Below are 18,893 nucleotides of genomic sequence, written 5' to 3' on the forward strand. Positions count from 1 at the left end.
GGGTCCTCTATGAAGAGTATCATGTCATCTACAAATAATGTTAATTTAACTTCATCTTGTCCTATCCTTATTCCTTTTCTCTCTTTTGTCTAATTGCTCTGGTAGTATTTCCAGCACTGTGTTGAACAGGAGTGGTGATAATGAACATTCTTGTCTTGTTCCCGATTTTAAGGTAAAGGCTTTCAATTTTTGGCCACTTAATATGAAGTTGGCTGTTGGCTATGTTATAGATGGCTAAATATACATAATGACATGCATTCATCTTATAGTTTTATACAGAGGAGTTTCACTGCCCTAAGTATCCCAGGATCTACCTGTATAAACCCCCCACCATGAAGATTTTTTTATTTTTTCTTTTTTTTCATCCACAGTTCTCCTTTGTCCAGAATTTGAGAAAGAACTTGCTACATAGGCAGACTGACCTTGAACTCACTATGCAACTTAGGATGGCCTCAAACTCACAATGATTCTCCTGCCTCTGTTTCCCAAGTGCTGAGATTACATGTGTGTACCATCACACCTGTCTCATTTTTTAAGGGCTTGTTTGCTCCTTTCTTTTACTTATTTTTGCTCAGGGTACAAGCTAGACATGTATTTAGAGTCAAAAAAGTCAATGTAGCAACTTTTAGGCAGTAAATTGCTCCTATCTTCTGTGTTTTTTAAGCCAAAATTCACCTCTGCACATGCAGTAACTCATAAAATTTAATTACAGGAAGGAAAGCAATATATAAATCCTCAACCCTTACCAAGCACATACACCACCTATCTAGCTCATAATGGTTAAACAAAGTGGACTCATACAACAAACTGTAATGTCCTATTTGCCACTATGACACTGAGAAGGTTATCTATACCTGCTAAGCCTGGATTTTGCCATCTGTAAAACTGAGACACTAACAATTCAAACTTCAAACGATAAGAATTAAACAAAATACTATATTAAAACAACTGATAGCAAAAGCCTATGTCTTACTAATATGATCAACAAATATATATAGGCACTATTCCCATAATGTTACAACACCACCACTAAAACGAGACCTGAGACGCTTGTCCAAAATATGCTGATTCAGCTTATCTGTTTAGCTTGACTAAAGCTAAACCTCTCTATTTTATAAAATGTATCTCCACTCTAAAGCTAGTATCTAGTGCCTTATAAATAACGTAAATTTATCACAAAGTAATTGCTACTAGTCACCTCAGCTCCAATTCAGTATCTCATTCTCAGAGCCACAACTCTAAAATAAAGCTATAAGATTTACTTTAGCCATTTTAGAAATCATTCTCACTTCTGCATATCACATCTCACGTGGGCCAGGCACTCAGCCATGCAGCTCTTACAGCCACTGTATACTTTCTGGGAACCTGACTTCTCTACTTCTCTATTAAGATCACCTGGGCCTCATTTCTCTTCCTACCCGTCCTGGATCTCATGCCCATTCCAACTATCTACATTCTACCTGATATTTCTGCTTCCTAGGTACTGTGTACCACTTGAGCATCTGCCTGGGAAACTCTCCATCTAGATTTAACAATGATCTCTCTCTCTGCAAAGGAGCTGAGCACTATTGAGTAAACACAAAACAAAAATCACAAGATCCACAGATAGGTATTGTTAGAAAGTAACAGGTTCCGGTCTCAGGTGGGCAACTCAGTATTCTCTTAGGTTAACGGCTCATAAAGTGAAGCCAACATTAGTTTTATCAAGGACTAATTCAAGGTTTTCAGGTCTTCATCTCCACTTCCACAGATTGTAGCAAGTACAGGTATGTCAGAAAATGTTTTTAAAACTTGGAAACAGTAACAAAGTTCAAATAACACTCAGGGTAAAAGCCACCCAAAGATTATAGGGCAAATTTATTTGTCCAACTTGCTATTTATCACTGATTAAAGATCCCAATATTGGTTACATGCTAAATCATAGATTACTATCTCATAGAGATTCATACAATTTCTGTAGAGTTGAAAACCAACCAAGATTACAGTTTCCACCTTGATGCCATGAATTAGTTCGGCCACCTAACCTAGTAGTCATATCATAACACCTATAAACACATACTTTTTCTCCCGTGGTCTAGTTTTACCATTTTACTGATTCCTTCTTTAATGAAAAAGCTGATATCTGATCTGCCCATTTTATATTTGCTTGACAGTTATAACTGTTCTTTTTTAGCAAATTATACACAATAATGAAGGCCTTTAGTAGATCCTTCGATTTGTACTTTAATGAACTTTAACAATAACAGCAGCAATTTAAAAATCACATATGGCTGGGGGTATAGCTCAGCAGTGTGTTCAAGAATGCACAAGGTCTGGGTTCAAGGCCCAGTACTGAAGCACACACACACCCCTTATTCTTGTATCTGGTAGCCTCTGTCAACTGCCATCTTTCTCACTTTGCTTTACTTTTACAAAGACTATTCTAGTTGCCTACACTTTGTTTTACTTCTTTGCCTCTCATTCTAACTTCAGTGTACTACAGTTTAGCTCAGGACTACCGTGAGTTCAGTGGTGACTTCCAAACAGATAATGTTCGAATCCTATCATCTGGAACCTATGGATATCATCTTACACTTGGAAATATGCTATTTGCTGATCATAATAGGTTAAAATGATATATTGGCTAGGTTAGTCCATAATCAAATGATTGATATTTTGGCAACAGGAGACATATATGGACACAGATATTGGAAAAACTCATGTAAGCACAGAAGCAAAGGTTAGAATGATACATCCACAGGAAAGGTAAGGAATGCATGCACCAGGAGCTAGGAAGAGGCAAGTAAAGATCTCCCCTAACCTTCAGAGAAAGAGCAAACCCAGCTGACATTTTTAACATCAGAATTCTAGCCTCACTGTAAGGCAATAATCTTTTGTTTTAATAACTTTGACTGTTGTAGCTCAAGGAAAGTACTATGGAGACTCTCTCCTTTCCCATTAAAAATACCTGCTAAATTTAGCAGTCATTTTCTAAACTTCCAAAAGCCAATGGACACTTTTCCATCTTTATCTTCCATGATCTTTCCACGGTATTGGACATTGCTACCCTTCTCTCCTTATTTCTGTATCTTCCTTATTGAAGTTCTCCCTCTAAGTCTTAGTTTTTATTTGAACTATCTGCAACTTCACAGACACCTTAACTGTGACCTTCTTCCTACTACTGATGGTGCAGTTCTTAAGTGTTCTGAACCATTCTGTGCGTATTTATGTGGATAATCTCATCTGCATCTGACTTCAGTTACCATCAAATGCAGAAAGCTCCACGGCCCCAATCTCTCAAACTGTTATTTACTGAAAATTAACCTTTTGCTCAGAAGTTTCACAGCATTCCAAGTATTCAATGAATTTCCACTTACCATGCTCCATGCTAGAAGAGAGACAATAATGAAAATGACCAGCAAAGTTCATGTTTTTATAGAGTTTATAGTAATTACAGACACAGTAATTCCAAAAATGATGACTAAGTTATGGATGATTTATATATTGTGCATGGATGCTTCCGTGTGTAAATTATAAAGAGTAGTTAGGAAAAACTTCTAGTGTTATGAGACAAGTGTTGAGGAGGAAGACAAAGAGGACTTCAAGAAAAAAAATATGGTCATCAAGTTTGACTCTTTCAGTCTTCTTAATACTTCTGAATTTAGTCCCTGTGAACAAGAAAGCCCTCATACAATTCTCTAGTAGGTGTCCCACCCTTTGTTCTCTCCCTTTAACCCGCTGTCCATACTCACTGTTATTTTACTTAAATACCAGGAGGGATACACGGGTCCCTTATTTGAAAGTTCCTCAACTACTTTCCACTGATACAATGAAGCTCAACTCTTCAGTCAGGTCACACACAGCCGATTATATTCCAGCCCTTGATTCCCACTCAAGTCTCAGCTCCTGACTTCTCATACAACGTTTCCACTCTAGCTGTGGAACTCTGAATGACACTCCTCAGACCCTTCACCTCTGTACCACGGCACATGCTATTCTACTTGGTGAAAACAATGCTCATCCTCCTCTCACCCACAAGCAATGATCTGCTAATGTTATTCTGTATAAAACCTTTCTGAAGCTCATCTTTCTCATCCCATCATAATCTCTTTATTGAATATGTTTAATCATGCATATTTATGCCACTTTCCCACACCAACCTATAGTTCTGTTGGGAAGGCAACCCATTCTACTCACCCTTATAGTTATCCACACATAAACAAAACATAACTCTTACCACATAGATGTTCAATTTAAAAATAAATCAAGAGCAACAGGCACGCTAGGGAGAGAACAAGTCAGCATCTCCTGAGATCCAGCCATGTTGGAACTTGGGGAGCTGAGCAAGAAAGCAAAGAGCCCTCCTTCTAGGTAGGCGTCAGCAAGAATGAGCAGCAGGCGTGCCAGGGTGAGAACAAGTCAGTGTCTCCCCTGAGCTCCCACACCCACCCCACTTCATTAGCATCTGGATGATGTGGAGGACAGCCAGAGTCCACAGCAACTAAGCACATAGAGCAACTCTTGTTGGGTTGATTATGCTGAACTGGGGCCCTGAGGAGCACCTCTGGGGAGGATGACCGTATGCAACACAGCAAATATGAGAGATTTCCTTCTACCATCTCTTTGAAGACAAACATTGTTTTCATTGTTTTACTTTGTCCTGATTAACTGTTTTGCTCTATACAATATTCTATCCCAATAGGTTTTATAATGTTCTGTTTTTAGTTTGAGTTTGCTATACCTGATTGAATAGACAACTACTGTGAAGATAACAAGATACACTATGGTACCTATTACCACTATCCTGGTATCCTGCTCTGAAGTTCTGTTTCACTGCATTGTCTCGATTGGCTTTGTTCTTTCTTGTTTTGTTGTATTTTACCTCGTTCAAAATAAAAAATAATAAAATTAAAAATCAAGTATTGTACTGTGCTGGGCAAGAAATATATTTGAAAGGCTTTAGAATCATTCAGTTTTTTAAAACTTGGGATTTTAACCTCTTTAACTTATCCTTCCCTTCAATATATGGACCTTAAAACAATAAGGAAAATCCCAGTGTTTCTTCAATTAGAGCTGCAAGCCTTATAGACTGCAGGTAGCCATGATTGTTCTCATGTAGACAAGCAAAGCAAGTGAGAAACACTAGGCCGCGTACTTGGTTTTTCTGAAGTCCCGCTGCAGCCTCACCGTAACCCTGCTTTCCCCTTAAGCTTAAACTGATGCACCTCTCCTCTATAAACTACCTCAGAGTCTCCGCAACACACTGCTCCTTCTACATTAAGGGGACTTGAATTCATGCTCGCTATAACCTCAAGAGTCCTAAGACACTCTTCCTCAACCCATTCACCAGAATGTCTCCCTCACAATCAGCTTCTACAACACAGAGTTATCAGAAACAAGGGCCTGTCAGGAGGGAAGATAACTACCAAACAAAATGAACAGAAACAGCTGAAATATACCAAAAGTCATCAAGCTGAGCAAAAGTAAAAAAGGTAAAGAGCAAAGGTAAAAAAAATGAGAGGCAAATGCAAAAATAAGATGTAGGTGGCACACTAGTTAGCTTTCCATTGCTGGGACAAAATACAGCATGAAGGAGAAGAGGTTTCTTTCAGTTCCAGTTTGAGAGGTTTCTGTCCACGGTCAGCCAGCTCCAAGATAGAAACATCATGGCAGAGGAAAGCTGTTCACATCATGGATTTGGAAAGCCAGACCCAGTGAACAATCCTTGCTACATGGACTGCTACATCCTTGCTACTACATGATCTGACTTCTCTCATTGAGCCACAACAAAATCTCCCAAAATTGTAACTGGGTTGGGACTAAGGCGCAAAAGATAGAAAAATGAATTTCAGACAGACGTAAACCCGTAATCCAGTGCTCAGGAGGCTGCGGCAGGAGGATCATTCCAAACTGGAGTTGGAGGCCAGCATGGGCTACTTAGTAAGATCAAGGCGAAAAGCAAGACCCAAAGTGTCCAAAAAAACAGAATCTCAGTAGAAAACAAACACTTTAAAATTAAAGAGATTTTAACTTCAGAGTAGGGAAAAGTAAAAAAATATTTTCATTTCATAGACTGACTCACCTACTGAACAAAAAATTTATTGGCTTACATGAACAGTTTTGAAGATTCTTCTCAGTACATTCTAAAGAGTTTAGTTATAGATTTAAAGACATTTAGAGTGGTTATATGGATCTTAATTTCAATATAGCTAGTTTTTAAACCTTGTATGCCCGAAGCAAAAGCCTCTATATTTTCAAAGGTCAGTAAGATTAAAAAAAAAAAAAGCTAAGAAAGACCAAAGCACCCAGATTTTTCAGACCAAAAAACCCAAATAAACAAAAAAATCTGACAATTTAAATGACAGTTTCAGTAAAGTACAGGACTGCCAGAGATTAAACAAGAAATTCATCATCTGACAAATATCTATAGTGTGCCAAAAAGTAAAAAAATTTACAATACAGATAAAAGTCTCACTGAAAAAAGCAGAGATATAAACTCTCTGGAAATTAAATTACTGGAAAGAGAGAGAGAGAGAGAGAGAGATATGTATAAAAGCCAGCGGCAATGTGTGCTTATTTCCAGTACAGAGTAAAAGCATTATAGCAGTGTGTGACACACTCAAACAGCATTTCTATTTCCTGCAGGAGGCGCCTCCAGGACAAAGTGGAAGACAAGGTTTCAGAAAAAAGGACAAAGAAAATAGGAAGCCAACTGATATTATGCCAGGATAAGGGACAAGATAACAGCTCAACTCTATAAAGTACGAGTCAAAATGCTGTTGCTGACTAGTCATCCCACTGAGACCTGATGGGACAGAATTTATTTACGCACAGATCTGTCTGGCCCTAACACGGTGCCACATGACTTTTTCCAGTAACTTCACTATCCAGAACCCAAGAAAGCAGACAATGGACACTATCACAGAGGCCCAAGTTTGAAGGTTACCAAGAGAGAAAGTAGGAACACTGTCCAAACGATGAGGTTAAGTGCCTGAGCTTGAAGAGGCAATAAACCTAGAGATGGACAGATGAACTGGGTAAAAGAGCTATGCAAAGATGATGTCATATTTAACCTCTCATACAAATCCTTCCGTCAGCACCATAGTGGGCCCCATGACAACATGGCCCCCATCAGCTTCTCTAGCTTTTGTTTTTCATTACTTTCCTGATACCACATTACTGAATTTACCTATTCCATTCCATAGAATAATAAAGTGGTTATGGACTAAGACACACTGGATTTAAGTGTCAGTCATGGTAAGTTCTAAGGTCTACTACCATGTTTAAATACATAACTCATCTCTGTTTAGAACCCCTGAAAGTTGGAACCAAATCTGTATAAATCAGCACATTTTTATACAATGAATTTCATTCAGTATATGAGTGAAAATTGTGCTTTCTTTTCCTTACATAGAAACCAAGGGAAAAGGAGATAGCAACTACCAGAACAAAACCAGGGGCTCTTTTATAGTACTGGAGAAGGCTATTTCTGTACCCAAATGAAAGACAGCATAGTGCAAAGAAGTGCACTGAACTTCTTGGTGCTGATTTAGGTCGTTACTACTTGTGGAGGGCAGAGTGTGCTCAGTAGCCTGCTTTTACTCTGAGCTCTTACTTAAACAAGGACTCTTCTGGTACTCAAGAAAGAACAAAAATGTGGTCTAATTCCTGTAAGAGAAGATCTGAAGAAAAACTGGGCAGATCATTCGGCCCTCAGCAAACAATCTGTAAGGTTCGAGAGGGTCCTCTAAGCCCAGGCTCTTAAACAGGACCAAGGCTTGCAGGGATTTGGCAATAACCAATCATAGGAAGCACATGCAAGGGGCTGACACCAAACAATACGCTCAGGGCAAGGGATTCATTTCAGAAAGAGGGTTCTTAATATATATATTTTGAATTACAGATACCATGGTAAATATTACAAGTTAAAAAGTGAATATAACTTTCTACATTGATAAGAACATATACTTAAAATACAGTGCCGAAAGTACCAGGTGAAGACGAGAATGTGGCTATTGGTTAGAGAACTCTGAAGAGGTGATAAAGCCCCAGAAGGGGGTTTAAAGGTATTTAAGAGTTTATTAAAATGAGAAGGAAAATAATTAGAAGCATTCTCAGTAGAGGAAATTGCATCTGGAGACACAGCTGTACAGGGAGCAAGGTAAATCGGCAAGTACTCTTCATCCTAATTGCCAATTTGTCTGGATTAAGAGGCACCTAAAACAATACTGAGTGTGTGTGTGTGACAGTGTTTCAGAGGGTGACATGAGGAACAGAAAACCGAGGGGGGAGACCTGCCCTCTATATGGCAGCACCCCAAATAAGGTGGGATTTGAATGGAATAATAAAGGTAGATGCAAAAAGATGTACATGTTCTCTTTTTCTCTGCTCCTCACTGCAATGAGGTGGACAGCTGTGCTCGGCCACAGCCTGCTACAATGAAAGTTCTATCCTGCGATTGGCCTAAGAGCAATGCCGCCAGCTAACCATGGACTGAAATTTCTGAAACTTTAGGCCACAATGAATCCTCTTTTTAAGTTTTCTCAGTGACAGAAATATGACCAACACAACATGAAATTATACATTAGAAGAATAAAAAGCACCTAAGCCTAATGCCTGAACTATAAAACATAAAGGGCATCGGCATGAGATTAGGACAGAGTAAAACCAAGGTCAGGCTGTAAAAAACATTACACATACAATATTTAAAGGAGTTTAAGTTGTGTATTACTGATAGAGATCCCACTATGGTCGGAACTATGAAGAGCAATTCCCCAGTACCGTATATGGGACCATGCCAGTCTACAGTAACCAACCTACAAGTATTTGTCCAATAACTGGACAGGGACACAGGGTACAGGGGTCAAGGAACAAACAGTGGGCCAGGACCAGAGGCTGAGAGGCTTGAAAGCACTGTCGTAGGGCAAGCTGCCACACTTTCATACTTTCTGGACTCCCCCTCTACTGAGTATTGTGTTCTCTTCAAGTGTCTGCAAACCCCATGGATTAGAAACATACCAATTCTTCAAAGCTTCCTCACCTAAAATTACTTATCAGTAAGGATTCTCCTGCTTCCCAGGCAGGAGAGTTTTCTCTCCTTTAATAACCTACATACTGCGCATTTCCCCTTGGTTGTTATTTTATACATATACTCCTACCTAGACAAAACTACTTCCTTAAGGACATTACAGATTCTCTGAAGCCAGTGGCTTTGTCTTTCTCTTCTCTCAATGTCCCGGGGTTGATACACATGCACACTCTCCTAAGAGTTCTAGGTTGCAATCTCTCCATTCTGATAGTTTGTAATGACCAAACAGTAAAAAGTACCAATACCTTATGCTTTTTAATCCCAAACAATTCCATTTTAATTAGAAAATTACATGTATTCTACTCCACAAAAGCTTTGCAGGGAATTCTGGGTCACTCCTTTGACTGAATCTGTAAACTGGAATCCTCCAATCATTCACCTAATCAGTTAGTTAATTATTCTTTCGATTATATACATTTACAAGTCCAGATTTATTTGGTATGTAATACTTTAGTGGTCTTGGGAGATCACCCACTCTCTCATCTGTCTCAATGTGCACTATATTGGCATTCATTAAATAATTATTTTATTTGAATGCATTTCCTTTCTTCATTTAACTCAAAATTATGTTGAAAAATAATGACCTAGAAAGAACATATGTCAATAAACTAACACTTTTTACTGAAATGCTTTAGCAAAGATTCAGTCCAGGACAAATTTAAAATGAAATGAAATAAAGAAAATAATGTAATAGCAGTTCTAAATGATATAGTAATTACTTTATAATGAGTGCTTTCACATGAAATTTTATATATTGAAATTTTTTAACTGCTGTATATTTTAAGCATTCTTATTTGTGCAAATTAGACTATAAGTTATTTTTAACAAGGACTCAAAAGTAACAGAACATTATTAAAATTAGAACTTTGCAACACCCTCCTGAACAACCAGTGGGTCATAGATGAAATTTTAAAAATTTAGACAGTTTCTACAATTAAACAGTAATTCCAATACAACATACTGGAAATTATGGGATGCAATGAAAGCAGTCCTAGAAGGGAAGTTGACAGCAGTGAATGCCCACATCAGAAAACCAGAATGAGTTCAAAATAAACAACCTAGTGTTCAACCTTAAGCTTCTAGAAAAAGGTCAAGTCAACTCCAAAGCTAGTAAGAAGGAGGAAATTACTAAGATCCAAGCATAAATCAATAAATGGACACTAAGAAAACAATAAATTAATAAATCAGAGTTGGTTCTTTGAAAAAATAGATAAAAATTGACAAACCTTTAGCTAACCTTATGAAAAAGACTCAAATCCACACAATGAGAAATAAAAAAGGTGATACCAGCACAGATCCTGCAAAAATCCAGAAGATCATCAATATCTACTTCAAGAACCTATATTCTAAAAAAAAAAAAAAAGAAACTGTATTCTAATAAGATAGAAAACACAGAAGAAATGAACAAATTCCTAGATACATTCGAATTACCAAAGCTAAATCAAAAAGATACAAAGATTCTAAATAAACCAATTTTAGTCAGTGAAATTGCAGATGTAATTAAAAACCTAGCAATAAAGAAAAGCTCAGGTCCTAATAGATTCACTGCTGAATTAGATAAGAAATTTAGAGACTTAATCCCACTACTCCTCCTACTCTTTAATGAAATTGAAAGAGAAGCAACAGTCCTAAACTCATTCCTGGAAGCAAGCATTACTCTGATACCAAAGCCAGAGAAGGATCCAAACTAAAAAATGCATTACAGGCCAATCTCCCCTACACAAGCAAAAATCCTTAGTAAAATACTGGCAAACAGAATGCAGCAGCAAATCATCAAGAAGACACACACAATGACCAATTAGGATTGATTCCAGGGATGCAGGGATGGTTCAATATACACAAATTGATAAATGTAATATACCATATTACCAAGGACAAAAATCACATGATCATCTCAAATGATCAGAAAAAGCTTTCCACAAAGTCCAACACCCATCCATGATAAAAACCCTACAGAAAACTGGGATATACAGTCTTTACCTCAATGTTTTTTTTCTTATTTTTTCTTTACCTCAATCTTAGAAAAATCATCCATGACAAACCAACAGCTAACATTATATTAAATGGTCAAAAATTGAAAGCTTTCTCTCTAAAATCAGGAATAAGACAAAGATGTCTACTATCACCACTCTTATTCAATATAGTTCAAGAAACATTAGCCAGAGCAAGTAAAAGAAGGAAATAAAAGAAGTAAGGATAGGAAAGGAAAAAGTTAAATTATCATTACTTGTACATAACATGATACTCTACCTAAAAGATCCCCAAACTTCCACCAAGACTTCTAGATTTAATAACCAAATTCAATATGATAGATGGATACAAAGTCATCACTCCAAAGTCCATACCATTCCTGTACACAAATAAACTCACTGAGAGAGCCATCAGGGAAACACCATCTTGCACAATAGCATCCTGTCAGGGTTCCCTGTGTGAGCCCCCAATGTCTAGCCAGGTTTTATGGCACAGGGAAGGAAGAAAGAGCAAGGGACTAAATGGCAGTACACAAGGGATCCAGGATGACCAGTTGTTCCTGAGGAACAAAAGGCCACAAGGCAGCCAGAGCCTTGGCATTTACTGACTGAGGAATTATCACAGGACTCAGAGGTGATCTTCAATTACTGAGGAACTTGCCCTAGAGCCTCTCAGCCTCCTTAGTAGTCCTAGTCTGACTGGTTTTAGTCTTAATCTTAGCAGGTGTAGGAGGACAGCCCACCCCTAATGGGATCATGGGAAATCTCAAAAGGCTGATAACAAAAATCCCAAGCCTCTGTTCATCTCTTAGGAAAACATATAAAGCTATCAATTGTGAATTTGTGGTCTCCAATCTCCAAAACAAAGTGCTGGTAGTTTTACATCCAAAAAAAATAAAATATCTAGGATTCGATCTAAAGAAGTAAAAGACCTTTACACTGAAAACTATCGTACTCTCAGAAGATTGATGAGGATATCAGAAAATGCAGATATCCCTTGTTTATGGATAGGAAGATCCAATAGAGTAAAAATGGTCACACTCCCAAAATTACTATACAGATTTAATGATATCCAGTCAAAATATTAATAGTATATCTCACAGAATTACAGAAAACATTCAACTTCATTTGGAACCAGCAAAGAGCTGTAATACCAAACAAGTAATTCTCAGCAACAAAGGCAAGGCAGGAGGCATCACAATCTCTGATTTGAAATTATACCGCAAAGCTACAGTGATAAAAGCACAAAACTGGGGGGGGGGGGGGGAGACAGACTCAATGTTCAACAGAACAAGTTAGAAGATGCAGACACAACTCCTAACACAATCAGCCATGTCCTTATCTTTGACAAAGGAGCTAAACCTCTTCACTGGAAGGTATCCTCTTTAATAAATGGTGCTGGGAAAACTGGTTTTATACATGCCAAAGATTAAAATTAGACCTATATCTTTCACCATGGACTAAACTAAAATCAAGGGCTGGGGATTTAGCTGAGCGGCATAAGCACCTGCCTTGTAAGCAGGCAGTCGTGAGTTCGATCCCCGGTACTATAAAAAAAAAAATTTAAACTAAAATCAAAAAAGGTCAAAGATTTATATATTAAAACAAAAAAAATCTGCTTAAAATTGGTAAAACTCTTGAAGACACTAGGGTAGACAAAGATTTTATGAACAAAACCCCAATCACACAGGAATATCACAAAGAATCTACATCTGAGAACTCATCATATTAAAAACTGTTGCATAGCAAAAGAAAGCACCAAGAGAGTAAAGAAACAACCCACAGTTTGGGAAAAAAAATCTTGCTAGTTGTTCCTCAAAGGACTAATATCTAAAATATACAAAAAACTCAAAACAAATCAGAGCCACCCCAAATTTTAAAGACTCAATTTAAAAATAGGCACCTGAAATGAAGAGCGACTTCTCAGATGAAGGACAAACAGTGAATAAATGCAGAAAAAGTGTTCAGCATCATTAGTCATTTGAGAGACACAAATGAAAACAATGCCAAGAGTCCATCTCATCCAAGAAAGAACAGCTATCACCAAGACATTAAAGAATAACAAACGCTGTGGGGCTGTGGCAAAAAGACACCCTTTCCCACTGCTGGTGGGAGTGCAGACTGGGGGAGGCACTGTGGAAATCAGTACGGACAGTCCACGGAAAACAAAATGCAGGTTTATTTGACCCAGCTATTCTCTTTCTTGGTATCTTCCTCAAAGAATTTACAGGCACAATCATGGTAACAATGGCACAGTTTGGAACAGCTCAATCTTGAAAACAACCCAAATGCCCATTAACCAATGAATGATAAAGAAGATGTGGGGTTTTTTAAAAATAAAATGCATACTGTTCTTCCATTAAGAAAGGTAAGTTGAGGCACTTCTAGCTAAATGGATACACCTTGAGACCACATTCTTAAGTGAAATAAACTGGACACATATGTTCAAATATTACATGGTTTTCTTAGTGTGGAAACCAAAAGTGTAAATAAAAACCAAAATGTGTAACAGATACTGGAAAAGGGGAAGAAGATGTTCAAATGAAAAGGCGAACAAGGGGTGGGGGGATAGAAGTGACAAGAAAACAATGGAAATAAAGTTTTGGTAAACAAGGGGACAGAGGCTTAAAGGGAGTTGGGTGGGACGGGAAGAAAGAAGCAAAATACATCATACCCAGGTACAAATCCCCATGAGGAATGTTATATGTATCTAAAATGTAACAATAAAGTAAAAATTAAAAGATAATAAAATCAGAATTATGTAAGATCATGTAGGTACGTGAATACTGAATAAAAGAATAATTGTAAGTCGATAAATTAAGACATAGAATTATTTATAATTTTCTAAGGTTTTAGTTTTACACAATCATTATCATCTATAAAATATTTAGAAATACATGCAAAATGCTGTGGTTACATGGCTGACTAAAAGCTAGTCAAGAAAAACACCTGCTCCTTTCATTTCCTACTTCAACAATCACACTTTAGGAAAAGTTATTTATGAAGCTTTTCCTAATCTTTCTAAGCTCATGTCATCATCCCACATCCCTCCAACTAATCAAGAACTGGAAGCAGACATTGTCTATTTACATGTATTCAATCAATGCGCAATTTAACTACCTGACCTTCCACAGCTCAGAGTCCTCATCTTGCTCAGCACAGTACTCAAGTTTAAAAACCTATCCTCATGTAAATCTAATCTCCTCTCATCATACATGATCTCACTATATCCTTCCAGAAATCAATCCATTAATCTGTCATTTTAATTCCAGTACTGGTAGTCTGTACCAAATTAACCACCTTAGGACCTTTTTTTTTTTTTCACCTTGGTTTTTGGTCCTATAGAATGAAGCTCACTTGTTCATACAAAATTAACAATAACTACCACCTCTACGGAGAAATAATGCCTTTGTTTTGATTGTAACATTGAGAAACCTAACTAATACCATTTTTACTTCTAGTTTTATAATTGTTTTTTCATTAGTAAATTTCAATGTGTACTGTTTCTAATTTTCACTGTGCAAAATTAATCAGAAATACAGCAAAAAAGGATGATATGATTTTTGCCTCTGAACAAAGCTACATATTTTATCTTTATATTTTTATCAAACTAAGAAAAATCTAAATCTAACATCAATATTAGAAATAATTACAAATGTTTCTTTGCTGATAGGAACTAAGTTCTTCACTTCTGACAAAGTCACAAATGCCATTCAAAAATTATTTCCCTAATCACTAGTAAGTAAAAGCATTACCTGATATTCTATAAACTTTTTCACCTATTAATTCCAAATATTACTGTGGAACTAAATTATTCTTTTTAAGAATGAACCTCATTTGTTTCACAGATTAAATTAACAAACAAAAATCAATACCTTTCCACATTATAATAGGTATAAACAAATCAGTCTCAATGTGTTCTTAAAGTTGATTTCTAGGTATGCCACCGCAATCACATCATATTCTAACCCAGAAGGCAGGCAGGCATGCATTCCATGAAAAATTAGGAAAACTGCATTCCTAAAATGAAGTAATCTAAACTACTAGCCATAAATGTACATGAGAGACATAAATTCAGTAACAGATCAACTTTCTTTTTAATATATATTAGTAAATATGCAATTAGCATAAGATTTTTAGAAAGATGTATAAACAGGGTGTAGGGGCACATACTTGTCAACCCAGCTACCTAGGAGGCTGAAGCAGAAGGAACTGGAGGAAAGTCTGCTAACTTAACAAGAACCCTCTCAAAATCAAAATTAAAAGGTCTGAGGATGTAGTTCAATGGCAGAGAGCATTTACCCAGCTAGCACAAGGCTCTAGGTTTAATCTCAAGCACTAGAAAGTAAGCATTTACAGGGAAAAAAATTTTTTTCAGAAGAAAAGAGAAACATTTTCAAGACTAATGTCAAATTTAGAACTCAAAAATATACAATTTAACCAAATCTAAAACACTAATATTAAATAGGTATAAAATATGCAGAATCTATAAACTAGGAACAAGAATGGTTAAAACGCATCACTGTTTGTGAATGGTTAACGTTTCCAAACCAATGATAAATTTAACAAATAAAAAGAAAAATCACTGTCAGCACAAATTCTGCTGAGGAACTGCAAACTAAGGCATTAATTAGAATGAAGGTAATATACTTTGTTCTAACTGTACATGGAATTAGTTGGAATGAACATAAGATACTCTATTTTAAACTGATGTTGGTAAAATTTTCGAAAAATAAAATAAACCCGGCTGGGGGCGTGGCTCAGTGGTAGAGCTCTAGCATTGCATTCACAAGCCCTGGGTTCAATCCCCAGCACCACAAAAAAAAAAAAAAACAAAATAAAATAAAATAAACCAACACTGAAACACAGTTCTATCTGAATAGATACTTTTTGAGAAAAAAAGTTTCATCAGAAAACTTTTCACTTTATTTTTTATTCTGACTATGCAAATTACAAAAATTTGAAAAAGTATAAAGAACCCATAATTCTATCACCAAAAGACAACTGTTAATATTTTATTTCTTCCTATTCTTCATGTCTTCTTAGAGATACAAACTACACCTTTTACATGTGGAAATTCACATTATTAAAAGTTCGGTTAAGTGTCCGAAAGCACAGCTTCTCCTTTCTAAATAAGATTGTCTAGAGTTATGTGAGGGAGTGCCAGCAGACTTCGAAGCAATCCACTGGACAGGTAAGACTGGGTTAAAAGGAATTCCTTAGGATCCTCTGAGCAAAAAAATATATTACTTTAAAAAATCAGTGAACTGAAATTCCACGTAATTTCTGTTTTCGGATAATGTTTACCTAACTAGCCCTTAATTTACAAACTTAGTAACTCAATATTAATGATAATTATGTATAACAACTATCTTTGCAAAATTCCTGTATATTATTATCATTTCATTTTCATTAAGCTATGAAACAACTATTCATTCTTGTTTGAACAATGTAGAAAAGTTTAAAAGGGATTAAATGATACATACCAAATCAATTTTTTAAAATCTAGTCATTTAATTACTATTATAACTTTCTTATTTTAGAAAGATGTGCTCCTCTGCATTGATGTTTATACATGGTAAAGCTATGAAAGACAAAAATATTTGTTTAAATTCTCTTTAAAATGTGATTATATTTTACATTTAAGTAGGCACCAGAAAATTTCAAAGCAAGGCAATAGTTTAACTTAAGGAGGGACACACTGCTTTCTTCACTGCAAAAATTTTTTAAAACATGATTATAAACATAGATGTAGAAATAAGCAAAACAAGGACTATGTTGTTTACTTAGTGATTCGCTTCTAAATCAAGGTATCTTTATGTCTCAGTTTTTCTCATGTTGGAAGTAGGATATCATTATCTACCTTACTGGCTATGGTGAGGATTACATGAGTTAATCTATATATGCCACTTAGTCCAGGGCTGGGCATAAAGTAAGATCTATTAGGTTTTAGCCTTACATAAACCTACTTCTCTTTACTCCCTGCATAGGCTCTCAAACTTCAACACAGAGGGTTTCACGCTCTTTTGACATGTTAGGTGTTGATAAAACCTGCATACCAAGCATCTAACTTTTAAGTTACACTGTAGGAATGAGCTACAACATCTGTAGAGTTGAGTTCACCAAAATACATTTTTTCCCTGAGAGATTACATTTCCACATGGCTGTTAAAGTTTCAGCATCTTCTCTATGACAGTCTCATGGCCCTGATTCCACACTTTACTGAAAACCATATGACTGCAACATTAAGCTGAACTTAAACGTGGAGATCAGTAATAAAAAAATCTTCCCAGCAACAAGTAACAAACTTTCCCACTGCAATAAAATAGAAACGCAAAGGAAAAATATGTTCAATAACTGATGCCAAACTGATTCAAAATTGTGGTACAATGCCTAAAAACTACAAAACAAGAAAAAATTTAGACTTACATTCGCTTTCTACCCTGATGATTATTCAAGAAATAGTTTTGCTCATTTCTGCACTAAGTTTTTCAAGAACTGTAAATTTAAAAAGTCGTATAACTTTCTAGAAAGTCTTACCCTTTTAGTGTGCATTTGGTCAACATTGCACATTACCCTAGGTCACACACTGCTTGAGTAAGGCAATTTATATACAACCTTCCTCAATAGTAAGCAGGGATTGTAAAGAACACGATCCAAATCCAAGGTTCTGAAATCAACACAACTTGCTCTATTTGCTGAAGAACCCGAGCACTTTCACAAAAGACTATTTGTCGAACAAATTTAAGGTATTATTTAATATCCTTGCCTTCCTATTATATAGATATACCTGTGGCTTAACATAAGCAGGTCACACCCCCAAAAGTTCTCTGGGCTGCCTTTGTGGAGGCTTCCATTGCTAGGTGTCAGGTATCCTCTTCCCAGACAAATGACTGATGTGGCCAAAACCCAAAACCGTGCCAACCTGGGGGTCAGCAGGGCGAGACCACCTTTGCAACCCCACCCGCGAGCGTCCCCCAGGTTTGCCCACGCACGATCTGCCCCACACCTCCCCGGCGCCCTGCCCGGGGACCACTCACCTTGCTGGGCTCCGGTGTCCTCTAGCAGCAGAAGCAGGATAAGTAAGAGCAGGAGGAACAGAGGCATGGAGGAGGAGGCCAAGGAGGAAGAGGAGGGCGCGGAGGAGGAGGGGTTGGGGCCGCGAGAGAGGAGGCGGGAGAGGGGGAGCGCCGCCCTGACGGGGGCGGCGGGCCGGACTCGGGGACACTGCGGGCAGCGCCCGGCTCTCAGCACCACCCGGCCTGCCATCGCGGCGGCCAGCAGTCCGCCTGCATAGTGCGGGCGGCCGGAGCCCCGCGCGCCCCGGGCCGAGGCACCCGGCGGGGGAGAGAGAGCGCGAGGCAGCGCGCCTCGCCCGCGCCGGGACCACTCCGCCCTTCACCCCGCTTTCACCGCCTCCTCCTTCGCCCCTTCCCTCCACCCCCCGCCCCGAGAACCCAGGCGGGAGCGCAGGGTAAGGAGAGAAGGAAGCCGGTGTCCGGGCCGCAGAGCCGGGGAACACGCCTTCCACGCCGTGCTCCCGGGTCGAACCCCAGCTCGCCGCGCTCGCCCGCGGCTCTGACTAGCTGGCAGGCAAGCCAGCCGCCCGTCCCTCGCCCGCCGGCCACGCCTCCTCGGCCAGTTTTGACCAATCCACCCCCCACTTAGGGCGGTCTCCTTCTGCATCACCCAATCAGCAGGCTCTCTCCTCGGTCGACCCGTTAGCTCGCCGGCCCACTCCTTGAGTTTCAACGCCCCTAATCTGCCTCCTCCAATCGCCTTCCGTCTTCGGCAGCGTGCCACCCGCCTTCCCCAATCCGAGTCCCGCCCTCAAATTTCGGCCCCCAGTGGTCCCC

General features: G+C 38.2%; 1 protein-coding gene across 1 annotated transcript in view; it reads right to left on the reverse strand.

Annotated features, from left to right (window-relative positions):
* The window catches only part of Dcbld2 (discoidin, CUB and LCCL domain containing 2), a 120,413-nt gene extending 101,826 nt beyond the window's left edge, over positions 1-18,587 (reverse strand). The window contains exon 1 of the mRNA XM_003469218.5: positions 18,078-18,587. Within this exon, the coding sequence (XP_003469266.1) occupies positions 18,078-18,306 (229 nt within the window). The 5' untranslated portion in view covers positions 18,307-18,587. The remainder of the gene's footprint in view (positions 1-18,077) is intronic.
* Positions 18,588-18,893: the final 306 nt, after the last annotated feature.

The sequence above is a fragment of the Cavia porcellus genome, unplaced genomic scaffold (genome assembly GCF_034190915.1).
Source record: "Cavia porcellus strain 051 isolate PalLab524CR breed Dunkin Hartley unplaced genomic scaffold, mCavPor4.1 scaffold_15, whole genome shotgun sequence".
Taxonomy (NCBI): Eukaryota; Metazoa; Chordata; class Mammalia; order Rodentia; family Caviidae; genus Cavia; species Cavia porcellus.